Source organism: Anser cygnoides, chromosome 12 (assembly GCF_040182565.1).
Source record: "Anser cygnoides isolate HZ-2024a breed goose chromosome 12, Taihu_goose_T2T_genome, whole genome shotgun sequence".
In the NCBI taxonomy this organism is placed as follows: domain Eukaryota; kingdom Metazoa; phylum Chordata; class Aves; order Anseriformes; family Anatidae; genus Anser; species Anser cygnoides.
In genome coordinates, this window is record NC_089884.1 from 16,581,666 (window position 1) to 16,608,927 (window position 27,262).

The 27,262-nt window shown below is 39.5% G+C and overlaps 1 protein-coding gene across 14 annotated transcripts in view; it reads right to left on the minus strand.

Annotated features, from left to right (window-relative positions):
• CHD9 (chromodomain helicase DNA binding protein 9) overlaps positions 1-27,262 on the minus strand; it is a 94,328-nt gene that overhangs the window by 49,130 nt on the left and 17,936 nt on the right. For 7 of the 14 annotated variants that reach the window (XM_067004594.1, XM_067004591.1, XM_067004595.1 and 4 more), the window contains exon 5: positions 4,685-5,022. In XM_067004594.1, the coding sequence (XP_066860695.1) occupies positions 4,685-5,022 (338 nt within the window). Of the gene's footprint in view, positions 1-4,684; positions 5,023-5,174; positions 5,197-5,870; positions 6,125-6,231; positions 6,979-14,432; positions 14,785-18,829; positions 18,836-24,928; positions 25,521-26,734; positions 26,744-27,262 lie in introns of those variants that run through there. The other 7 variants (XM_067004598.1, XM_048075303.2, XM_048075304.2 and 4 more) reach the window with 7 other exon arrangements.

Here is a 27,262-nt window from a genome sequence, read left to right on the forward strand (position 1 = left end):
ACTGGTGCATCAAAACTAGAGTTTGGGAGCAGAGAAAACTACGCCAATGAGTCATGGCTCAATGCAAACACATCCCAGGAAGACGATCGAATCTGAAATGTGTGAGATTTCTAGTCATGAAAAAAGAGGGTTACGATCTGATGGAACAAAGACATTCAGTGACATCTCCTCTACTTGAGCATAGATCATAGAGCCAGCATTTCCCAACTTATATAAAACACAAGACAATCGACAATGTCTACTTTCTAGGAAATTCACTCCAAGTTCTTACATTCAACCTTAAATGATGCAGGATCAGCTACTAGGTGAATCACTTCCTTTTTTTTTTTTTCCATCCCCATGTCTCCTGCTGCTGAGTTTAGAAAGGATTCAAACCATCTTGACAGTACCATATCAACAAGTGATAATATAAAGATTTTTCTACCAGGGTCTTGCGTCCTAAAAAGGCTCTGTACTGTAAAAAGTACATCTGAGACCCATTTCAAGACAATAATATTTACTCATTTGGGTAGTTAACAGGATCGTGTAGGACTTGCTGGATTCATTATTATGCAATTTAAGGGTTAATAAAAAATCAGCACTCTCCTTTTAGCACATGAAACCATACACCCACTTCTGATAACAGGAAACAGTTTTGAACTTATGGGCTACGATCCCCAACTGAACTTTTGTAAATCTAATTCCTATGGTTTGGGGGAATTTATTTAGTTATTTATTTAAAAACAAACAAAACTACCTAGCAATTAAAAAGTTTTAAATATAGTCTAATGATACTGCCTTTTATATCACTAATGCTGAGCTACTGCTTTTAATCAGGACCATGATATTTAATTTTGTGTTTGAGTAGGTGGGAGTACATTGAGAGCTATAAATCTAAATGCCAATCTACTTTCTTGAACAACAGAACGTTTATAAATTCCTAACTCTTCTATCCTTTACATAAAATGCTAAAGGTAGACTTTCGAGTTTAAATATGTATCACCTTAAATGGAAGAACTGGAATCATAAGCAGTTCAAATGCTTGTAAATAAATACAACTTCTATGCAAAAATATTAAGTATTTAGATTTCTAAAACTCAATATGCTTTGCTAAATCAACACTAGATGAAAAGCAGTTCTGCAGTCCTGAGAAACCACTGAAGTAACTTAATTTTTAAACAGTTAGCTTTATCAGTAATGAACGTATAAAGATAACCATTTCCATATCTGGTAATACTAAATACATTATACATGCATTCTTATACTGCTAATAATTTGTCATACACTTATGACACTTTTGGTAATAAAGGAATTTAGTCATTTATCTTCAGCAATGCTTACAGCACAGAAGCTTTACTAATTATTGATTCTATTTCTAAACCAGAGGACTGAAATGAACAAGTCTTGTTTCTTTGACTTCAACAGGTCAGAGGATAAAAAACCTTAATCAGAACCTTTAGAAAGAAAATATAGCCTGCCTAGAAAGTAATTTCTAGTAGTTTATAACTAGTAGTGATCAACTGGAAAGAATTATTGTGGTTTTTATTTTTTTATATACCTGTATATCTCAGAGGAATCGTGACAGAAAAGGTAAACAGTGAACATGAAGCCTCCAAAGACATACCAATTAATTATGCTTAATTAGGGGGAAAAAGATTAAAATCATGCTGTCCCCGATATCCAGAAACACAGTAGCTAAAACTTATCTTGATCCTAGATGAGGGCTACTTAATGCCAGTAAAAGTTGCATTGCATTGTATTTAAATGCACATTTTTTCTTTTTTCCTTTTTAATAAAGCCTGTTGGCTAGCAGGCCATTTTAACAAGGTCTGTTCAGCAACTAGCGTGCCAGCTCCAGCTCTGCCAGTTCAGCCAGGCAGAGCCTATCATTTTCACAGCTGGGTAACTGCACCTCTCTCAATCCTCCTCGAGAGGAGCGCACGACATGCTACACAGTCGGGACCTAAGATCCTGATTAAATTCTTGATCCCAATCTGCGTACGAGCTTGCTGTTCGAGTACTGGACCAGAGAAGGTACACTTGTGCTCGTATTGGACAGGCTACGTCTGATGCACGAAGGGATGAGAGAGAGATGAGATTAAAGCCAAACAGGAGTCACCTGAAAAATGAGCGTGACTTCACATCTCTCAAGCACTCACAGCTCCACACCACCTCCCAAACACAAAGTTCTCACGGAATTCAAGTCCTCCCATCTCCTTGCCCAATAAAGCACTCAATCTTACAATCTTGATCAAGTATTACTTGAACACAGTAGAACTTTCTCCCAAGATTCAATAGTAGTTTGTTTTATTTTAAGATAAAGGGGAAAATGGATGTAGCAACCCACACATTTAAAATCCTAATACTATTTTGATAGCACAATTTGCAGAATGTGCTGAGATTCATTAAGAAGTATTTTTCTAATAATGTCAGACACGAAGAAACCTTTAGAAAAGGTGTTTTAATCATCTAAAACCTTTATGAATTATTGGATTTCACTTTGTTCTTCCCTAGGTAAATCGAATTTTATTAAAAACCTTGGTAACCACACTTTTTCTTAAACACCTTTGAATAGCCAGTTATAGCCATACTACAGTAAGTGTTCTACTTCCATAAGATCAATAGGTACAATTACAAAGAAAACAGAATCTGGTAGGATTATTTTTAAACAGAAAACAGAGCCTTCTTGCAATTACTGCTATTCAGTATATACCCTGTGGTATACACTCATGCTAAACACTTAGTATTTTATTTATATAAAGATATGTATTTATTCATAAAACTGTAAAATACTGCTAACCCAACATAAAACCACATCAAGCTATTCAGATACAAAAATGAAGCACATGGGCGTCCAGAAGCATTAGATTTACAGCAGTCCACTAAAGTATATGGAAATTTGGTAGAATCCATAAGTTGTGGCTCTAGAAGACTCCTTTCACAGCTCTCAAATATGATATGACTCCTAATTCTTCACTTATCTGTCCCACATTGTTAACTTAACTTACCCATGCTGCAAGGTAGCATGCTACTGGGGCATTACCCGATTAGACTGGTAAATAACAGGGAGGCAAACCTTCGCAGCTCAATGAAAAATTACACAGAGTTGACTGTACAGAATTAAAGCTGTCTGCCAGCTTCAGCGTACTTGGGATCAACCACAAACATCACTTAAAAATCACTTAAAAATCCAGTTTGACAAATGCCTACTTGTCATTTGATACTACCTTGTGCAGTCTTGAGAACTGATGCAAATTGATGTGCACAGCTAAGCATTTCATGAAGACAGAAAACCGAATGCAGAAGTGTTAATCAAAGGTAAAAGCTCATTTCACTATTCTGACTATAAAGCAGCAAAAATACTATGGGAATTATGTAGCAGATCATAAGGATTTTTTTTCAGTATGTTTTGTTAATTACCTAGACAAATGGCTACAAAGCACCTAGAGCAATTCAGATAAAGGTTCCAGAAACTGACAGTAGCTAAACAACAGTGTGCAAGTTTCCTGGTAAGAAAGACCCGCAAAACGCCTACCTATTACAGAACATGAGTAAATTCAGAAACGTGAAAGGGAAATCAACTTTGGAAGTATATATCCAACTCACCCCCCTTTAAACAAGACCAGAGGGGTGAAGGGGGAGAGCAGGAGAAGAAGGAAACACAATGAAGTACTAACAAGTATAAGCAGCATTCATTTGCAAACCCTTAAGTAGAAGGGAAAGAAATTAAGACCAGGAAAGTTCAGGTTAAGAATCAAGTTAGATTTAGAGTAGTAACCTTTATACTATCGGATAACTTCTCATGGAAGTGGTTTGTTTGGAGCACACAAGCAGAGAAATAGGCTGATTAAAAGAACATTCATTTCTCCTCCGTATAAATGAAAATATACATATGCATATGAGACATTTAAATATGGACAGACATGCCAGTTCCTACGTCTGTTACTGAAAAAAGGGCATACCATTTCAAACAAAAATCTAATCGTAGCTAAAATTTCCGTTTCAAGTCCTGACTGACACACTTAACAGTGGAAATCACACTGTTTCCTTTAAAAGTATACTGGAGAACTAGGTTAGCTCTGAAGTCAGGAGGAGTGCCATGTATCGAATGTTCTGCAGCGCCCTAACATCTAACATGTCTTTTGAAGGCTTCTTACCCCTAGGGCATCAACCCAGCTTGATCCAGCTGAGTCTGCAAAACCTTTAAGAGGGCAGATTAAGTCGATATGACTGAAGACTACAAAATACTTAGAATACAAATTTTCCAATATGCACTTTACTTATAATACCCCGTGTGGTATCTGTAAGAATATTCATAGTATCACAGATTAAAGATATATACCAGAATTGATAAAGACAGAATTTATAATATCAGATAAACTTCATTTAGAGTCGGAACCAATTACAACAGTAGGCAAAAAGACACTAAGATACTTTGGTGTTGTTTATACTTCAAAATAAGTATAAAGAAATGTAGGAAATGGATTTAAAACACAAAAGCCATTCCTTTCAAAGGACAGTTCTAAAATGATTTTATCTGAAGAGAAAACAAAGCATTCTTGTTCCTGAACAATAAAGTCCACACATGGACTTAATTAGGAAGAATTTTGTGTAGGCAGCAAAAGGAGAATATTATCAGTAAGCAGTTTTTATTTTAATCACAGATATGCAATCTGAAGAGAAGACAACATTTAAATCTACTTACCCAATTTTTGTTTTCTCTTTAATTTTGGTTGAGGAACCAGTTTTTGGTTTTTTGGTCTCCTTGTCCTTGGGTTTGGTTTTAACTTTTCTACCTTTCTTTTCCTCTTTTCCTTCAGCTGAAACACTGGGAAAGTTTTCAGGACTCATTACTCGTGGAATGTTTCTCTCTCCTCTCTCTTTTGCTTTTGCAATCGCTTCAGATATTATGCGATTTGCCTTCTCTTGTTTACTTTCAGAGTCTGCTTTTTTCTTCTGCTTCTTTTCAGACATTGCCCTCACCTGGGTATTCTGCAACTTAGTATATGATCCTGAACCATCAGTCTTCTTGGAGGAAGGAGGCTGTAGAAAGAGACAAAGTAAACAAAATCCCCTTATTTTAACAATCTGAATATTTCTTAAAAGAAAAGTGTTTTTAATCTAGAATCCTACATAAAAAAATTAAACTGGCAGAGACTTATACAGACACAACAAAGAAGAAATTCTGTTTTTACCACAGAATGGCGTGGGTTTCAGAATAAGTACATCAATTGTTGGTTTTACACAAGCAGTCTACATACTGAAAATCAGGAAAAAAAATCTTCACAAAATTCTCTCCACGTTCTTTCCTCCTCTGTAGTTAGACACACCGATCCCTAACCTTCCAAGCATTCCCATACGTTTGACACAAATCTCAGACATCTCCAGTAGATATTCTTCTCATAAAATCTGAGAAAGCCAAGAACTCCCAAAGGTAACAGCATCAGTATTTCTTCTTCGGGATGATACCAGGACCACATAGATCTTACGGTAGACATAATATCCACAAGACAACTCAGTGGTAACCAGAATTGATGCCGAACAAAATCAAGATTAAAAAAGACAAAACAAAAACTAAGCCCATGCAGCTCTGTATTAATCCAAAAATACTGCTTTCTGATCATTTTATTTAAATCAACATAGTATATTCATTCGAAAATGCACGTCTTGTTTTTGCTTTCGGGTTTTTAAGCACTATTTCATTGATGCAGGTTGTTTACGCAAAGAATTCAATTCCAAATGAGCAGCCGCTCTTTAAAGAGAGCAGAAGACATGTTTTTGCTTTCTTCCCTCCTGCCCCCGCCCCCCTTTGAGGAATGGAAAGAATTTCCTATTCAAACAGACAAAAAAAAAAAAACAACCAGCAGATAACAGTTATGTTACATTCTCACCCGTAAATGCGCCTCTGACTACAGCATGAAGAAAAGCCACCAGGAATTTCCAAACACATTTTCAGGCCAAATCCAGTGCACTTCACTGGATACATTTTCTATACGTGCCTCATCAAAGGCTTAATAGCAGTGCTGCGGCAGTGGGAAGGAGGCAGGGTTTAGGATCACTCTCTAAAATGCCACCTTAAGGCCTACAGGCTATAACAAATAACCGAGACTCGAGAAAACAGCCACAAGCTCAAGATGGCGATGCAGCACGGCTCCCGCAGCAGCAGCCAGTAATAAGGAAGGTTATTCAATCCCATTAGCCTTTTAGCCCAAAGAACCCCTCCTCCTCCCACTCATTCAGGCTTTCACTTACCCTTCCTCTTGGCCTCTTCACTGAAGACATTTTTGGCGTCAGACAAAGGCTTGCCCTCTGCTTTTTCAGCACCCCAGGCAGTGCTCAAGAGAAAAGCATTGAAAGAAGATTGCTAAATGGCCTATTTAGCAAGCTGCAGCCAAGATATGCACAACCCTCCACAAACACACATTGGGATTTATCAACATATTTCTCCCTTGGCAGGCGTCTGTCCACCGATCGTCCAACTCAGGTAGGGCACAGCCCGCCTGCCGCCCCTCAGCAGCGGGGTTTCCACCAGGGCCGTAAGCAGATAGCCAGATTCCAACAAAGCACAGAAAGAAATGAATGCACAAAGCATCAAAATGCATCAGCATGAATATTAGAGATGTCGTTAAAAATACTGACTCCTTCTGCGGAAGTAGGCCAGCAGATGGTGCTACCAGTTATTATTCCATTAGGCTCTGCAATTTAACCCCCAACGGACTGCTCTTCCCTACATGTGGTACAGGGATTAACTCTTCCCCTTCCACCGCTCGCAGTACACCGCTGCTGTGCCTTGGTTCGGGCTGGAAACGGGGCCACGGACTGTTTGTGGGGCCAGTGCTTCCCTGAAGCGCTCCAGGTCTCACATCGACGCGGGGGGTGGCGATGCACACTGCACTCAGAGCCTCGGGCCTCAAACCCACTTTGTCCTCCGACATACCTTGCTCTTTTTTTCCCCCCTTCCAAAGGCAGTTCAGCACTATAAGCAAGCAACAGTGACCACGTAAGGGCTCGCTTACAGGCTTCGCTGCTTCCTACAGAAGGAAGAAATCCTGAACTGGATCTCAGCCTCTCCCCCGGCCTAGGTCTATGCAGACCTTGTGGTGAGGGCCCCCTCAATTACATGGGACATGGCTTTATGGAAAAGTCCTCCTTATTTTAAGGTTGTTTTGAGTGCTATTTTAAAAGATCAGACGCATTTTTACATGTGTTCTCAAAGAACACAAAAAGGTTATTTTTTAGTAACTCTCCAGAGTTAGTTAACCCACCTTTGTCATCACAGCTATTTCCTAGCAAAGCCTCCTTTTATTTTTTTCCTCCTCAGAAGCCCACTAGAGAAGAATCAAGAAATAGCTCAGGATATGATTTCTGTTAGGATTTTGACTGTTAAGACTAGGCCTTACACTTGACCAGGATTTTACTTCTATTTAAGATTCACTTCAAAACGAACTTCAATTGTCCACTAAAAACATTAGTGGTACTGGTACATGAAATAATCCTTTAGTTAACAGTATCACCTAAATCCAGAAGATATTTCTGCACATATGCAGCTTCACTACAATTATTAAATTTTAATTTTGCTTTTAGAACTCTAGCCAAGATGCTTCCACATTACTGTTATGCAATATCTAACAGAAACTGCCGTCATTTATCTTTCAGAGTTACCATTTCGTAACTCAGGACGAGGCTAAATAATGTACTATTTTAGCTTTTTGAGATCAGTTAAACAAAAAGAAGTTTCCTAAGGCACTCACAGTATGATTTCAGCTCTAAGCCAAATACTACTGAAGTTAGTACAGATAGAGGACTTTTAGAATGAACGGATGCCTTCCTGAACCATTCTAGGGCTGGAAACAAACAAAAAAGTGTGCCTAATAATTAAGTGGGCAAGAATAACCATGGTAGCTTTTGGGTAATTCTTTTGAAATCCTCTTCCTAAGTGTTTTGTTACTTTAAGATGAAATTTCTCAGGCTACATCTCCTCAGAGCTGCCCTGCAAGTTATTCCTCAACAACTTGTTTTACTTTCTTATTGTAAAATCATGAGTATGCTGGACGAGGCTACTGTGTGTTTTAATTCCTGGGGCTGGCCCACTGCTTTGTGCTCCATACTATTCCTTCTGTTTTTAAGTTACATCTCCTGCACTCCACCAACAGTAAGCTAACTGTTGGTTAGAGGACTGAGAACGTACTCTTTCGGTTTTGCTGTGCCATTTCTAACCATACGGGACTGACACTGACGAAGATACCGGAAGGCACCAGCCAGCCATTCTAAGCTAAATAAAGCCGCAGTGAAACCTGCATCAGGGAAGTCACCATCATCACAAAAAACAAAACTGGAAAGCAACACAACTGAGCTGAGATTAGAAGAACCAGAACTACCCGTGCATTACAAAGGACAATGTCTGCATGTACTTAGCAACCACAGCGACATAAAGGATCTGATGCTGCAGAGGTCTTTTATTTTGATTACCAATTCATCCTGAAATAAACTCATAAGCAGGTATAAAATCATGCACACTGGAAATAAATTCTGAAAGCTACACAGCATCCACAAGAAAAAGGACAAAGCCTTTTGCCAAGCCAAAAACACCCCTTCCCCCTCGCTCAGAGGGGACGCTGATCAAACACCCTAAAGGAGCACGTCCTTTTGCCAGCGGCTTACAAACCTATTTCATCAATCAGCATCGAGAAAGAAATGCTTAACTGACAAACGTGTAGGAGAAGGTGGAAAGAAAAACCCTGAGGCAGATGTCTTTAAAAACTGAATATTTCGTTTGGAAAAATATGCTTTTAGTTTTCATGGCTGCAAAGATAATCATCCCGATAGAACCGAATGTCAACCGATGTGATGTTGTCTCGAGCCTGCACGGAGCGAGCTCCAGGGTCTGTGGTGCTGCTGACAGCCTCCGCGAGGAGCAGTGCACGGACACCACCGAGCTCCTGGCAGTTCCCTGCTGCTGCTCTGAGAGCTGTAGCAGCAGGGAAATGTGGGGAACCACGTCAATCCCGTGTCGACTTCACGCTGCCGCCCACTAAAGCCATTAGCAGCAGCAGGTACGGGCTGCCTGCTGGTCACGTGGAAGAGCTATCCCTAAGAAATATAAAGGGTGGAACAGATAAAACGAGAGCTGTAGGCTTCCCCACATATGCCCTGATTCACAGCTGCCAGCAAAGTATCTTCTCTTCAGCGGCATTCAAAAGACACTGACGTGCTGTCTTACATGGGCAGAAGGTATTCTACATGTCTGACTGGTATCTTAATTAAACTCACGTAAAAACAATCATATTACCAGATGATACCCAGAAACAATCGTGACAGCAGTCTTCCCAATACCTGGGAATACTCTACTGAGGAGGCTTTTCACAGGAAGGAATTTCTGCAACACTTCAGCGTGGCTTTCATCAGCCCAGCACTTCTCTGGCCTAACAGCATTTCCCACAGCAAGAACAAACCTCTGTGCTTGCCTTCCCCCCCCCCAAGACCTAAATGCACTTTAAATCTGCTCCATGACAACACACAGTTTCTCCACATCCCCTGCGTATCACTACAAAGGAAGTGTCAAGAAGAAAAAGAGGAGTTTAACATAGCAGAAGCTTCCATCTCCTAGAAAACCCTCCCAGGCCCTGCCTTACCTGCTCCACAAACAAGGCGTTGCTTCTACTGTAAGAAACCCTGCTTGGCGGTAGGTATGGCCATCATGCTGGAGCAGTATGGCTCTCCCTTCTGTGTGCACAGAGTCTTTAAGACCAAATTTCTCTCTTGAGTTGTGTCCATTCTTGATGTACTCTAAGGCCTAGTGATGCCTTTCCCTGGTATTTTCATTAGTCACACATTCCTGACTACAATTATATAACCCCCTTCCTTTTTTTTTTTTTTTAATAATTATTTTCACTTGTGGATCAGCTCACCCAAACAGCAACTACCACTACAAAAATTATGATCCCAACCATCCTAAAAAATAGAAAGCTAAGGGTTACATTTGCAATGCCTTGAAAGACTCTTCCTTCTACTGGCAGCAGACATCTGCAGGAAGATGCAGAAGATCTGCAAGCACGAAGTACTGTATGGCGAGAGCATAACAAGTTCTTGCTAGTCTACCAGGTCATTAGGCAAATCAAGATGACCTTGACATCTACTGCACTGAAAGCAGCTAAAATTAGCCACCTGGAAACCTGATCTTCATGCATTACCACTTCATCATCTTTGTCCCTGTTTATTACTAAACAAGGAATCCCTTTGTGCATGTCAAGCCACCAAAATAGTATCAATATCCCAGCTGTGACACAAGTATAGGAAGAATTGTATATATGATCATGATCAGTATCGTTTGTATTTCTGTTCAAATTAGACTGTCGTATATTTTCATATTAGAATCACATCAGAATTCAGAAACTGCAATTGCTTTAAGCTATCCCAGAGAAAACTCTTAAAGGAACATACATTTATCATTTGAATCACAAAACTGTATTTAGGAATGCAAATCAAAAAATGCATGAACTCAGTTCAATGACTTCTGAATGCCATTCTAGTATTCTAAAATCTTTTTCTCTACAGAAGCCTGCATAATTAACTCTAGTGGTGGTTTTATGACAGTTTTATAATCAAAAAGAAATCTATTAAAAAAGAAGATACCAGCTCACTCCCTGTACAGTCTATTTGTAGAAGATCGCTTACAAGACAAATGCGTCATCCCACGTGCACGCAGAATCCTTTGCTGAATGGCAATTCCAGAAGAGGCAGTGATTTGTCTTTTGATGACTTACTGTGACAAAAACTTCAGTTAAATCAAGCTGCTTCCACACAACTGACAGAAAGATCATCTAAACATGCAAGAGGGTTTCTTTTCTCCAGAAAACCTTTTTTTTCCTCCCCTTCGGAGTTCCTTCTGACTTGCTTGTTATTTTCTGTTCAAAAGTTGCCCCATACCATTTGTTGGGATTGCTCTACAGAACTAAGAGCACTGTTGAACGAAGATCCATGGGGTTCTATAATTTTTCCTTCCTTTTTGGTGTATATATGGAACTATTAGGAGAGTCAATGAAACATTCTAAATTGTGATTCTTTTGTTATGCTGAGAATACTCCGCACTCTGCTTGTATCTTATTATCAGCTCTTATAAATGATTCAGTGTTTCAGGGTTACAGAATTTTAAGACATACATATATGAAACCTAACCCAGACTAACACTGAAGTGTTAGACAGATTTAAAGAAAACAAACAAACAAACAAAAAAAGATACAGGAAAAAGAAGTACCTTTGCTGTCTCCCATATTTGTTACCTGTAATGTTGATAAATGGATGGCTGACAACTACAGCAAAGTGACAAGCCAACAGTCTGTGTCTGTGTAATAGTCACTTTTGAATGTAAATTTGGCTACTGTAGGTCATACCTTACCACACATTTAACACTAGGCTTATGATAAATTTTAAATTTACGTAGAAATGAAAACGTTAATGTAAAGGCCAGCAACCTTACTCATCTTCCTAGGAAGAAAGAAGCAAGTGCTTTTCATGTCACACACGCATACTAGCAGGTTGTTGCTGCAAAGGCAGCACTGATACTAGAGAACGAATCTGTAGTGTGCATGTCTGTGTGTGGAAGATTTTGTTTGAACAGAGACATTTTGGGGGCTCAGCACCAAACACGGAAGAATTGTTTTTCTGAATATTCAGTAGTGGTATAAAAACTGTCTCCCAGTATATCTTAAAGGAAGTACTATGTAATGGAGTGTATTAAACTGCCAGGAAATGAAAGAAATTGAGAACTTCATCCTGCTCACCCTGCCAAGCTACTGCACTGGATGCGTGTCAGCTTTCAGTGGCCTAGAGTGCTGTGCCCATCACGTACCGATTTCTTTTGTTCTAGTCTGTAGTACTGAACACAGCTATTTGGAAAATGACATACAACACCAACAAAACCAACTTCCTCGGTGGCATTTCTCAGGTGCTGTCTGTCACTTGCTGAACTAGTAGCACTGAGTACTTGCACTGATCCCAGGCTGATGCATGGCATGGTTTTTGCTGCAGCCACAAGGCGGGCACCCTGCCCGAAGTACCGCTGCAGTCAGCGTGAGCCTCAGCGCTGCGCTCCTACGTACGAAAAAAGGTAACGATCACATTCAAGTCAACTGGACTTGTGAATGCACTGTAGATTTGAATTACTAAAGTTCAGAGCAGTTCAGAGCATGCCATACCTCTGCAGATTTTCTAAAGCCTCTAATGCCAGTCCTCTGGATCCAGAAGTCTTAGCTTTATTCTCCCAAATACATGAATGTTTCCAATAAAAAAAGCACCTCTAGTTGGTTTCTTTCTTACACTCTCGACTGATCTTACCTGCCAATTTTTACAATTATTTAACTTCTTAAAAAAAGTTTACTTAACTCAATACTCTATAAAAGGAATGTCACATTTTACCTCACTGGTTTCAAACAAGACCTGTGCAAGTATCTGGAAATAGACGTGTAAGATAACTTGCCAAATACTTACAGACAAGAAAATAACACAGATCCTTCTGATTTTAAAGAGACTGGGCATTAGAGTACAAAACCCCCAAGCAAAGCCCTACAAATGTATTGATCCACTGAAATCTCAAAACATCAAAGATATTCTTAAAAAGTACAGGTAAGAGGCAGCTTCGACTGGAACATACTCCTGGTTTTGCAATAGGAAAACTTTTATTTAACAGGTCAAGGAAGTCCAACAGCTTCCGTAACAGTGTGGAACAGAATGCTGCAAAGCAGCAAAATGGAACAGCTCTCTCCAACTTATCTGTTTTTTATTTTATTTTTTTAAAGTCCTTTGTACTCCATAAAAATATATTATTAACCCAAACTGCAGTGATTTTTAGTCTTTCATCACTGAACATGGGTTAGTTAAAATCATCTCTCATCCAGCACAAGCAGTGCTTCAAGAACCTGCTAAGTAACAATATGGGAGCAAAGCAGAGTAAGCTGTTAACTTTGTTCTGTATGAAACTATTCTCTGACAAGACTGAATTCAGTTGAATTTTACATTATATTGCAGATCCAAAGTACAGGGACTCCCTGTACAGATATTACAGTAAATATAAAATGCTGTTAGGGAAGGTAAGAAATAATTTTTACTGTACTGAATGTAAGCTTTTCTTTAGACAAAAGTACTATAACATCTCCGATTTCAAAAATGAAGAAAGCTTACTAAGCTTGTGTTCTCTGTTCAAAAAAAGTAGAAAAAGATTACACTTTATTTCCTAACTTTCATAATACTGATAAATGAAAAACAAAACCACATCACAAAATGGAAGCAAGCAACAGGAAACCCCTAAATGACTTAGCTGAAGGGTGGTTTGTTTTTTTTTTTTCTTCCCACAAGGTAAGTCATCTTTTCAGACATTTTCCTGGAGTTATTTTTGGAGGCTTTGCAAAAAGAGATAAATGTACAAATACATATTATAAAATTTCATAAACAATCACCACCAAAATAAATACACAAATAGAAATTAAATTCTCCTCCAGGAGAATGATTCAGTATTCCCTCTTTCCTGTTTGCAAACACAAGGTCTCTTGAAAATGTAGCACATAGCAACACAATGTAGCAAGTAAAAGCTTACTGTGGAACATTTTCTATTCCTGCTACTATGTGCTGAATTGCTAAAAAAGCAGCCTGGTGGTACCACGAGCAAGGAGAGCAGAAATGCCAGCATCACAACTGTTCGCTGACAGCAAGCACTCTGCAGGCACCGCCAGACCTGGTCCCACTGCTCCTCATCCAACACATCCCGTGGCAGCCAGAAACCTAAGGCAGCGTCAATAATCACACATTCTTTGACTTGTGTCTTAAAAGAAAGATTGAACGAAGAATTTAAAATGTTCAGCAAGGTTGCTGCCCAGCTCACAGCTGCTCAGTTTTCCTCCAGTTTGTTTTAAAAAAAGCAAGGCTACACGACCACGTCATACCAGGTTGTGCATTTACGCCTCCAAGTTCTCAGTAATTTCTAACCCATTGATCAAATTTAGCCAAATTAGGTACATCTCTGAGATAGCTTGCTTTGGCATGAAGCACACAGGATTTAAGCAGAATCTGAGGCAAGGAAAACGAGCTCAGTCCTCCTTAGACCTCCGAGCATCCACTTGAGATGCTCTAGGTGTTGAGACCACCACCTGCAAAAGGCACCCCTTGGACACCACATCATCTTCTCATTCTCCCCTTTCTCCCTACTCCAACAAAAGAAACCTTCAACTTCCCTCTGCTAAAGAGCAGTCTTGGCAATTCTCTAAGCAGTCTCCTTGCTACCTTCCTCCTCTCCCCCCTTTCCTAGAAGCCATTACAGTGCATCAAAAGGAAAGAACCACGGATATCCTGTTGGGACCCAGATTTCTTCAGCAGCTGTTTGGTCTGAGTGGCCAAAATATCCATCTTTTGCACCCGGTTTGTTACTCCTGTTGTAAATTCAAGCTGAGCAGCGTTTACATCACCTTGAGTTTTCTGTAGACTTCCTTCCCACCGGCTCATCGGAGCACCTTCAACTTGCCCAACTGACAGGACAGTTGAACTGTCTACGTTACGGAATGGCTGAACTCTTGTAAACAAGCAAAGGCTGTAGAGCGTACAGGCCCATTTATTACAACATTTAAGCTATTGATCCTGTTGTGAAGGCCTAACTGATATAAGCATAGTATCGCTCTCTAGAATTAACACGATTGAAAAGGAACTTTTCAATGTATAAATTAAAACATACCAATTCTGGAGATTCAAGAAAATTATATATTCACAGAAACACAGGGTTTATCACTCCTCCCTCTCTCAAAAAAAGGTTTAATACAGGAAATGTACAATTTAGGATAATATATCATGAAAAAAAAATTAATTTCTGTACCTGATTACTTAAATTTACTTCAATTCTCTGTGCATAATAACAACATAACAAAACAAAGATGAGAGTGCTGTAGTTAGTTTCCTATCAGTTTCAGAAACTACTACTTTATACACTTTTTTTCTTTTTTCTTTTGATGTTTTCTCTCTCCCACCCTGAAAGGGAGATAAATTCACAAGTTTGGCTGTCTGAAGTCAGGAAGAATTCACATGCTCAGATTTAAATGCAGAGGCAAGTCTGATACAGTGGTCTAAAACTTAATCCTTTTTTTTTTTTTTTTTTTTCTTCCTCCCAGAAAGGAAGTTAGTCTCCAATGGGAAAGAATCTTTCAGAAAGTGCCTGTCTGGAAAGGAACAAGATCTGCCATAATGCAGCAGCTTACTTGGATGCCTTATGAGTCAGAAGAGGAAGCTAGCTAAGCATTTGCATTTTTCCAAAACTGCAAGAATGATCAAAAAGCAAAACAAAAAGCCAAAATAAAATCCAAGCTTGTTTTTGCTCAGAAACCCAGAAAGCCTTTTAGCGTTCTGTAATCAGAGTCTTATGAACAATAAATTCAACCTCTACCTAAAAAAAGGTGAAAAATTAACACCTGAAATAAGATACACCCCATCCACAATATACGACAAAAAGACATGTTGCACACAGAATACACTGAACTCTTCAAGTTTTCCTTTTCACAAAAAGCTTCCATTCTTTTTTTTTTTTTGTACACTATTTTGACAACGGCTCAAATAAGCTGGCACCAATCCACTGGAACTCTGTTACTAACCAGCTCAAAGACCATCCCTTGCAAATCTATCAAGCAGATGCAGGCTAGTTGTTCAACAGCCCAACTTCTAGGTGTTCCAGAGAAGAAACCACTATAGCCAACCCACAGGTAAAGCAGAACAGCAATCCTGACCCACAGCATCTATGTGCTTTTGTCCAGGCAGCCAAGTAATAGAATTTAAGTCAATGACTTGATAGCAAAACAGATGGGAACTACTGTGTGTACTGTGAAGCAAACACTGTGAAAACTGAAGACACAATTACGTTTGATCATTGCAGCCATATGCACTTAAAGACATATCTATCATTTGCCATTTCTGTGTATAAAACTAGCCCACATTAAAACTGACACGAGGGCGGGTGTTACGAAGGTGTGCGAACTCAGGCAGGTTGAATATGCTGAGGCAGCTTTTATCCAACCTTTTCACTGCAATTTAAACAACACAGGCGGTACTCAGATTAATAGCCTTCAGTCAACTTCCATATTACTTGAAAAGTATTCAGGTTTGGGCTACTTGGTCTTATATGAAGCCATTTTGTTTCTGCTTAGAAACTATAAAAGACCGCAAAACCCTTAAAAATGCTGATTTCAATGTAAAACGACAAAGATTTGGCTGCGAAAGCCTGCCGAAGAGAGAAAACAACTACAAACAAGGGGAAAAAAAAAAAAGAAGAGCTCTCCCCCTTGCCACTTCGCCAAGTTGCTACCTGCCCACTCATGTTCTAAGTTGCCGCCACTTCTGTGCTCTGTCAAGAGATTTTCTCCAGTTTTTCTTTACCAACCAGAGGGAGGACAAGGAGACCAAACAAAAACAACCCCAAGCCATCCAAATAATCCCCCCAAAAGAACACGAGGAGCTTTTTGATCACCTTGATGATCCACCCCAAGATCAGCTTCAGCACACCTACCGCCAGCAACCAGCACGGCCTGCATACAGCTAGCAGCAACAAACTGGGCGGCCTGAAGGGTAGCTGCTTCTGGTCACAACTCCATTTCACATCAAGTGCTCCTTTTCTACACCTTTTGCTGATGTGAATGGCCTCATAAGAGAAGATTTTTTATAAGTAAAACCCAATCCCCTTTCATCCTTATGAAAAGGATGCCACCGTTTCCTCGCTCTTCCCCCCAAAGCCCTCAGGTTTGTCTTTTGTCCCAGAGCCCGAGGCCTGTAAGCACTGCAGCCAGGCAGCCGCTGGCGAGGGCGGCAGACACAGAGCCGTCCCCGCTCTCATTTCTGCACTCTGCTTCTTCAGCGGAGCCACTCAACCTGCCGGGGCAATGGGAGCGAAGGGCAGGAGGCAGCAGCTCCACCGAACTAGCGCGAACCTGCCCACCTCTTGTCTCCACACCTCACCGCAATTACTGACAGAAAGGCACGCTGGGCTAGGCCCCAGAAACAACTGCGGATTAAACGAAACAGACACGGGTTCTCTTCCTTCAGATGTTTTAACAGCGTGGCTTACCTAATTCAACTCAAATTTCGTAATGCATTGAGTGCAGCCTTACAGTTCACTTGGGAGGCGAAACAAACCAGCTTATTCAGAACATGAAGGCTCCTGGAACTGCAACTGATCGTTGTCTCGGGCAATGTCAGGAAATGATTCTGTGATAGCGCCCTCTTTTTTTTATTATTATTATTTAAAAACGGCATGTACTTTCACTGCTTGTTGATGACAAAAAAAAATCAAGTGCTGTGAAAGAGATAACAGATGTGAAAAAGATATGATTTGATTCCACATGAACAGGAAAATACTGATCATAAACTATCTGTAAATTGAAACAAGCTACATCTTCAGAAAGTCCTACATGCAAGACCTTTTTATTTACAAATAGGGAGTTTATTCATTAAAAGCACTTAAGTTTAAAAATTCACTCAATCTGTGAGCATGGCATTTTTGTAGGATTCCTTGATACCTAACAGAGTAACCAAAATGTCCTCAATGCTTGCAATTTCAGTGAAACAAAAAAATGAGCATGTTATGTACATTAGAAGATACTGACGCAAACTGGGAAAAGCAATTTATTTTTAACATTACCAGCTAGGAAGTCACATATCATTAAAACCAGTGCTGACTGCACAGCATATTTCCATTTAAATCAAAGGGGGACATACTTCTTCCTCTTCAATTCAAACTAACTTGCATATCTGCCGTGTCAGCTTCAAGGAATTACTTTGATGGCTTTCTCTGCCAAGGTGCTAGAATATCCAATGTAAAAGAAGAGCACTTTAGCATATATATAAGCCTAACGAAACTACTCCTGTTGCATACAGGTTTCTCAAATATTCCTGAAAAGACCCACTCCTCTCAATGAATAGGGAAAACCAGACACCCACAGAAAAGGCATTTATTAAAAAGAGGTGCTGGTTTGAAAACAATGCTCACAAGCTGAGGGATACTATAGGGGATCAGGAGGATTCAATTTCACGCAAAGGAAAAAACCCAGGAGGGAAAAAACAAACTGTTGTTTTCCGAGAGGGAGAGGGAGAACACAGCACCCAAGAGCTTCACTTTTAACCACAAAAACCAGTAGTGAGTATGAACTTTTGGTAGGGACCAAACAAAGTTTTAAGACAGCTCACTAGAAGGAAGCCTAGCCGTCATCTTCTATCTCAGCCAAAGCTGCCTGTTTGCACAAGAGACAAGACTAGGTGTAGGGCTCAAGACAAATGAAATTTGTATCATCTTTAATGGAGTCAACAGCAACTGCTGTTAACATACATAGAGTGACAGGCTGGCTAAAGATGGCCGCGTGCTGCCAAGGACATCCTCCGGCACAGCCAGGAGCACCAGCACCTTCCTGCCTCTGTCCCCGACCAGGAAGGTTCACTCACCACGTCCCCAAATCTCCCAGAGTCAGTCAAAGCCCACTCACACTTGCAATTAAACTGTATTATAAAGTGCAAGCGCCCAGCAGGCCGGCACCATAAAACATGCCTCTTGTACAATATCAGGAGCTTGATCAGATTTCATAGTAAGAAGTGACTGCAGGTGAAAGAATCCTCCACGGGATAACAGAAGAAAGAGCTCCAACACAGAAACTTCAAAATAAATTTGCCTAATCTTTTTTCAAAATTGTTCTTACCAATCTTATAGACAGTAAGACACGCTTCTGATTTTGCCTCTGCTTACTTAAAATAAAACAAACTTTAGGAAACTTTGTTAAGCTTGTATACATAAATCTTCTCTCTATGGAATCCTACCAACAATGAGAAGATGTTAAGGCACCTTTCCCTATCCATGTAGGGATGCATATTCGTGTCACACAATGATGCTTTCAGTCACGCCACTTAGCTTCCTGGACAGATCTCATTTAAGATGGCTATAATTGGCAGGACTTTGAAAAAAACACACATTAAAAGCCACATAAAACAGGGAGGTGGGGGGTAGAAAAGAAGAGCACATATTCACGTCACGTCTAGGACATCACCTCTTAATTCTGACATGATTTTTATTCCAGAACAAAATCCCCAAAGGAAGAGATAAAGCAACACTTGGCCTGTAGAATAGGAACTGAGCTCCCATACATCAACAATCCCTTGCTCAAGCATAGGCTAAGTGATAATTTCAACAGGATAGATACTGCTCTAGTCTGAATACGCAGAACTCAAACTTAGATTTTTACTGGTGAATTTAATCATACTAAAACCAAGACAGCACGACTTAAAATCAGTGGTCCCAAAGTGTAAAGCTTGCAGAAGAATCACAACAATACACAGACCATCGAAAAGCTGGCACTTCCCGCTGGGTACTCCTCTCCCATAATAAAACATGACAGGCCAGATGTTAAAGCATACTTCAATTTCACAGCTCCATCTGAGTATTATTAAACCATTCAGCACTGTAACACTTCCCGACTCCAAAAACATTTTGGAGAGCATCTCTGAGCCTGTGTGCACAGGGCTCTACGTTGCGTTTAAGCAATCCCTGACACAGTTCTGTCTACAAGTATGAATGCTGAACTGCAGCCTGGTGACCTGCCACTTGTTAATACTACAGCTGGAGAGAAAGGCTCCTGGAACCTCTGAACAAACACAGGGCTTCAAGCCTTGGGTTACAATTCAAAAATTCTCCTTCTGAAACAATTTTTCCAAGTATAGCAAAAGAAGCGAACAAAATGCTCAAAACGACAAGAACTGAGATATCTTCTTCAACATTAAGGGCAATACTTCTTCTTTCCAACATATAAACTGAAACTCAGTTGTGAAGTTATGAATATCTCCTAAAGCAGGTATTTCTACTAATCTATGAAACTAGTTTTGGCTTGCTATTCAATAGCATTTTCTATGCATATACAGTATGCTACTAACACAGAAATTACCTTACAAACTCCTGAAAAGGCACTACAGAGAAGACTGGAACATTTTCCTAGAATATACATTAAAATGCTAGCCTTCACAGTAAGACATCGAGAGAGCAAAAAAACAAAGTGCAAGCACAAGCTAAATAACCCACGCAAAAGAAAGCCTACCACACTTATGAAAGAAACATGAATAAGTATACTACAAATTACACTATGTTCAAAAAATATAGGACTTGTCAACTGTTCCTAGCCTAAAGCTATGTTCCTAGACTCATTTATCAAATTTATTCAAATCAAAATATTAATTCTCAGCCCCACCACCCTAGAAACCCACTCACTTGTATTTACTTTCTTTAAGAGTTGCCAAATTCAATCCACTCTCAGCACATAAGGATAGACACTGCCTTGGGAATCCATGCAACTAGGAGCTTGTGCAAATTTTTTATCTAGATAAACTACAAAGTAAACAATACCCCTCCAGTTCTGGAAGGCTATTGAGTGGACGAAGTGCTGGGAATTGTTTTGGTTTCTCTATATATTTAGACTTAACATTACAGCTAAAAGAAATTGTAAAACCTGAGCGCACGTAACACACTGACACCTGTATAAAAGCCACATGAATTCCAAATGTACTTAAGATTTTTTGGCTTCAAAAGCAGGCCACTGGTTAACATCTTTAAAAGCTCTGCTTCTCTTTTGGCAGTAAGATTTCACTAATGCTTTAGAAACACGGTGATTTTCTACAAAATGTCTCAAGGTGAAATGGTATTCTGGAAGTTTTGGAGGTAAAGCTAGGTCTTAAGCCTTTTGGAAAAAAAAAAACAAACCAACGTATCAGGCTTTAGTTAACAGCACTGGACAGCTAGTCACCACCAGTAGCAAGGGAGAGTCCCCCCGTGAGCCCACTGATGTCCTCTGAGCATCTGAGACGCATAACAGCACGCAGTTAGTTGCCTCACTGCAGCACAAGGTGCTTCCCAGCTCATCACGCCTTCCTCTCCCACTGCCGCTGTCTCTAGCGTATGCAATTTTGTCAAACTACGCAGCAAACCAAGTCAGCAACTTGTATTCTCGAGAAACAGCTCTGGCAACAAAAAGCCATTTCGCAGCTCCTGAATCAGTTTTGCAGTTCAGTTCACAGCACAAATGGTTGAATTAACACATGATGTAAGAAGGGAGCTTTTTCCCCATAAACTTTTTCCCTTAATCTAATGATATTTTAAACAGACACTGAACTACTGCTTCAACAGTCCACAGTATGGACTGCTGTCTTTAAAACTTGTCTTGAATCGTCCTCTATTTCCCTTTTTTCCCCCTCTCTAATTAGGCACCAAGCTCAGACACTGAGCTTGCACCATTGCATCATTACTCGTTGCTTTACAGTTCTTCAGTGTTAACAAGACATCTGTTTGCACATAAGTATTTAGATATTCAATCTTACTTATTTGTGCATTTTTTTAATGTCATCTATTTTACTTCTGTCAACCTGTCTCACCCTGCTATCTGGAGGATTACCCCTGTAAGCTGAGCTAGACAGAAGCTTCCTGCCTGTGCCTGCCACCCATTGACAACTTTTTATGAAAAGGTTTCTCTTTTGGAGCATTTTGAAGACAATTATTACAGTCATTTAATGAGTGTGCAATTATCTCAGGAAAGATTACATTCTTAAATCGTAACAATCATTACAACAGCAGGTATTGCTTTTTAAATAAGAAATATATGCAAAGAATTGGACAGCCTAATTATTTGACAACTGAGGAAGGTTCAGAAACTTCAAAAAAAATAAAAAGCATTAGCAACAGCTAACACAATTCAAAACCGAGAAGAATGATTAAACATTTTAACTGATGGAGATGGTAGCTACTGACAAACTCATAAAGCTTTTAAAATGATATAGCAGATAGCCTGGTACATTTTTCCAGCAATTCTCTCCTTCCCTTGTTATGCAGCTGTATTTCCTAAAGAAAAGCAAGGCAAATGAAAAAAAAATGGATAAAAGTTAAATATAACAACAAATATTTATCAGTAAATGTGTTACAAGCTCATTTCATACACATATTTCCTTTCCCCCATCCTATGGGATTTCTCATTTTAAAAAGCAAGAGTATAAAATGCTTACCTAAAATTTGGATAAAATATATAAAAACTAAAATTTTTCATATACGTCCAACTATAAAGCTAGCAAAATATTGCTGTCTTGAGTGATGAAGACGTCTATGGCAAAAAGCCATAGATTGGTTTTGAAACACATTAAATACAGTTATAATCTGAAAGAGTTTGCTCATTCCAGGAACTGTGCTACTCAGCTCAGAGATGATGCCCTACTCATCTCATTAACTCTACACACTTGACACAGCTTTGCCACTTTCACTTCCTCCCATTTGTGTGGGCCCTTCTGAAAATAGAAAGCAAAAAAGCAGGAAAATACGGTGCGAAAAAGGTCAGTGGAGGGAGTACTTTGTTACTTGTACAGACATGATAAACCTGCTAGGTGCTGGGAGATGACAACTGAATTCTGCTGCCTCACAGTGGCAGTCAATTTATTAAGCTGCTACAACTACAAGGAAGGTGAAAATTGTTCCTCAAACAGAGAAGTAAATCCAGAGCACGCAACTCCTAGAAATGTTTAAAAGGCAAGTTCAGACAGATTTACATTTGTTAACGTGGTGACATCACCCATAAAATTAACCATAATTAAAAGGAACGAGTACAATATAAATACAATGGATATGCTTAACAGCATTTTAGAAGAAAATGAGTTTTTTAGGACTCTCTTTGGGGGGGGGGAAGGAAGGGCTTTTTTTAAAAAAACAACACACTTGCAGATTACAAGCTAATGCCCCACCAAATACAAGTGCTTTCAATACAACAGATGTCTATATTTCAGTTTTCAGATAATGCAAAATAGGGCAAATTTTGAGTCACGGATTTTATTATGCTTAGTCCCACTGAAAACTGTCATACACTGCTTCACAAACAACGTTAATAACAGCATCATAATTTTACAACATGGTCTCGTAAGAACACTTAAGAGCAATAAGCTTACTATGCAGAAAAGCCGGTCTCTGCTATGAAGAATTTAAATACGGTCCCATCAGTTCAGTATTTGAAAATATTTCTCATTATGGGCTCTCTTAAAAGTAAACTACATGGAATCTGAAAAATGCACTCTGAAAAATACTCTAGCCTTGATTTCTATACGTCTTCCTTAAGTGCACGTTGCAATGAACTGGCTTGTTGGGCCAACCGTAACTACCTGAGACAACACATCACTGCTTACTAGGCATATCTTTCATTTGAGATCTGATATATGAATAGAACGGCAATCAAGACCAGAGAAAGAGGTTTTTGAGTAGGATAATCCAAGGGATATTTGCGAAACCAAATTTAGAGCCGATACAAAAGGGAGGCAGCTGCTAACACAGATGAAAGGCTGTGACCACAGACGACGTACATCTCAGCGGCACCAGAGCCTCTTCCCTGCACTCTGATCAGGTGAAAATTCCACCTCCAACGATACCCTCATGTATGAAGTTACACCATTCTAATATACGGTCAATATTTCTTCCTAAGCTTTCAACAAGGGCAAGACAAATTCTCTCCAAAAGCAGCGTCACCTGTTGCTCTGAAACAAGCAGTAGGAAAGCACGCACTTGCAAGCAGAAAAGCACTTTCAGGTTTCAAGTCAGTTTCAAAACAACAACAAAACAAAACAAATGCTAATGTGTCAGATGCAAGATACTGGACTTCATGAATACACTGAATTATCAAGTTAGGTGCCAAACATTTAGTCACAAAAGGGATAGAAAAAAGATTCATCTGATACCAAGAGCTGAGATCAACACCTTATCATGTAGCATTTGCAATCATTAATAAAGTATTATTTTCCAGCTCAATCTCCATTAAGCTTTGAGATATGTGGCCAGAGGAGCACCGGGGCCCCCAGCCTAAGAAGGACGTGGACTTGAATCAGGTCCAGAGGAGGCCGTGAGGATGCTCAGAGGACTGGAGCCCCGCTCCTACAAGGAGGGGCTGAGGGAGCTGGGGCTGCTCAGCCTGGAGAAGGGAAGGCTCCAGGGTGACCTTACAGTGGCAACTTTCTCTGAGGCCACTATGAACTTCAGAATATCACTTCAACTTCCTTTTTTTCTAAGCATACAGAACTGAACACGGACGCCTATATTTGTCACCTTTTTTTTACACTCATGAAAAGCAAAGAATATTTTCAAAACAGTTTTAAGAGAAGGTAAAAAGATCAGAAGCGTTATATTAGTCAAAGGTGAGACTACACGGATCTCCAGGGTATTCCTTCACTTCATTTCATTCCCATAATCAAACTATGATGAAAAATGCATGATGTAAAATTAAGAGGCACGATATATTTATAATTATAATCTAATTACAGCAGGCATAGAAAGTATAACAGCAGCATAAGACATTTTAGATTGTTTTTAATTGTGCGCTATTACACTGAACTATTAATTTTTAAATTAATTTGTACTGAGAGAATAGCTTTACAAGTTAAACTGCGATAAGCATGCTTCCTTTCAAACAACAGAATCACAAGTATTTAATCTTGTCTCATTTTTAAATGATCTTAGTATAACTGCAGTTGGGGATATTTGGTTGTCTAATGTTGGGTCCACTCCAATAGCTACAGTTCATCAACTACTTCATAAAATTTAAAAATAGTTCTTTTTCAAAACCCCTCAATCATTATCAAAGCAAAACTGCTGAAAACAACTAAATCCACTAGTAATTGTTTCCTCCAGTTGCCATACTATTACTAATTCATATTACGTACACTGCAGGCTCAGAGAGACTTGTACATGGTTTGCTCCTGTCGTTCCCCCATCGATACACTCCCTGCAGCTGTATGACAGCTCTCACTGCACAACCAGTTTCTGGAGGAAACACTAAACATCTCTTCTATTACATAAGCTTAAGGTCTGAAACCAATTTATACAATTTATTGCATACCCTATAATAATAATAAAAAACAACCCAGTAGCTTATATGCCTACCTGTTTTCTGCCAGTGTTATTTCAAAGTTCCAGGAAGAAGTAAAAGAGATGAAGTAGAGTTGAAATCCTGTGAAGCTGCACTGTTCTCCCACCGCTACCAAAACCAAAGCAACCCTCCCAAACACCTGAACACTCTCTACAGGCCTCAGAACTTTCCCTCTGTTCCAGCTTATAAAACAAGGCACTGAGTGATGTCAGCAAGGCTGATGCAGTCTTTAAAAGGTTCTGATGTACGCTACAGAAAAATTACAGCACCAGAAAGTGTCCTGAGACCTACTTTTCACTGCCTGGCTTGTATGCCGCACGCTCCTCACAAACTATCCCAACGCATGCATTTCTTGCCACCGCCACTTTTCCAGGAAGCCACATCCCGCTCACGCTTTACACCCCAGCATACCGATGGGAGACCCAAGGGTGCAGCTAACAGCTCTGGCTTCTGCCCTGCAGCCCCATGGCAGAGAATTTGGGCTCTGTTGCCTTAGCAGAACCCAGAAGTACCTCAGTGCCCTACCAGTCGCCCAGCTCCGTGCCCCTGTGCTAGGGGCTCATATCGGACAGAACCAACACGATGAGCCACATAAGCTGTGCCCTCCTCTCCTCACTCCCTACCCCCCAAAAAAGAAAAAAAAAAAGGACATTAACACCAACTGGTCGCACCTACCGCATCATTCGATCCATCAAGCTCATCTTAAATACACTGCTGTATGCATATTCTAGGAGCAACAGGCCAGCACTACACCAACTGAAGTGCCAAAAGTTTCGCTCGTAGGAAATGAAAATCACATGCTCCATGCACATAAGCCCAAGTTGTAATGGAAAAGTCATCTACTGAACCAGAACCAGAGATGCAAAGTGTGAGACCCTCATCTCTCCGCCGATGCCATGAAGCGATGGCACGTCTTACAATGCCTCCTTCACAGGACACGTGTCTTGCAAGCTAACTAAAGCAAGACTCAGCCATTGAGTTCCTTTCCTTCCCAACAACCCTTCCAACAGGACACCAATCCATATTGTAAGGTACAGAGTGCATCAGTAAAGAGAACACAGAGAAGTAACACAACAGTTGTAGCTTTTTAAGGCCACATGCACGTACGTATTTGATGTTAGTTGCCTCTATTTTGAAATGCACAGATGGAAAACCAGAAAACATTGGTATTTCCTCTCTCCTTTCCCAACTAGAAGCTACATTCCTAGTAGAATTTAAAACAACAGTTCAAAAAACTTCTCTTTTTTACTGCTCAGATGCACACAGACTTGAACAGACATCCTCATGCTTTTGGAAGCCCCAGATTACCAGCAAGAGCGGCTGAATATGTAGATGTATCATAAAGAAGCTGCAGCTCCTTCTGCCAAACCATGAGTAGGAGTTTCAGTCATTCCTGTCAAATCAAATTTGGGCCTGAAGCTATCAAGCAGTACCAAATGGCAACAGCACTCAGGAACTAACTTACAGCTAATGAAGGCAGTGATGGCACTCTAAGCCTTAACAAAGGAAAGCCACTAAACCGGTCTCAAAAATGGCAGCACTGGCTTAAATGACTTAAAGATTTTAAATAGTTCTTCGTATATTTGGTTACTACATCTCTCTTTATTCAAGATATAATTTTTTTTGAAATAGAATTTTTTTGAGATGAAAATTCCTGCAATCTTGCACACAGTGAGGTTTCCAATAACTGTAATCAAAACAAATGATTTTGCTGGTTACAGAGTTGTGAATACAGAACTTTTACTGGCTTTTTTAACAGATATTTGTTGTTGTTGTTAATTATTGAAAAGTTCAGCTACTCTCAGAAGAGAACAAAATACCAGTCTATACTTCAATTTATTACTGCTCACACACTTCAACAAAAGACAAGGTGACACAGATGAAGATAGGGGTCAGTGTTTGGAGAAAAAAAATAAAAGAAAAAAAGAAGAAGTTAATATCTCAATCAATTAAAGCTACTTGAAAATTCACTAGGCTCACTAGAGAAAACATTTTAAAAAAAGTCTATGAAACCTTGCATTTCTTATATTCATGTCACTGCAGGATTGTTTTTCTAAATTCTTCAATGTTCATACAACTTTTATCTTTTCAGATAATATGAAAAGCATTGTCTGCAAAGTTAATTTATCTTGTATGCCATTAGAACAGTACAAGATAATTTTTATGCTTTCATGTCCTCCATACCGAGGGCTTTAATACATGTAATAGATGCGGATGTTATTCAAGAACTACTGCACATTTTTTTCTTTTACCCAAAAGTAATGAAATAAATAGGTATAGCCTTTTCTATTATTGCTAATCATATAAAAACAAACAAAAAAAACTTGTATTTTTAGTTAATGACAATG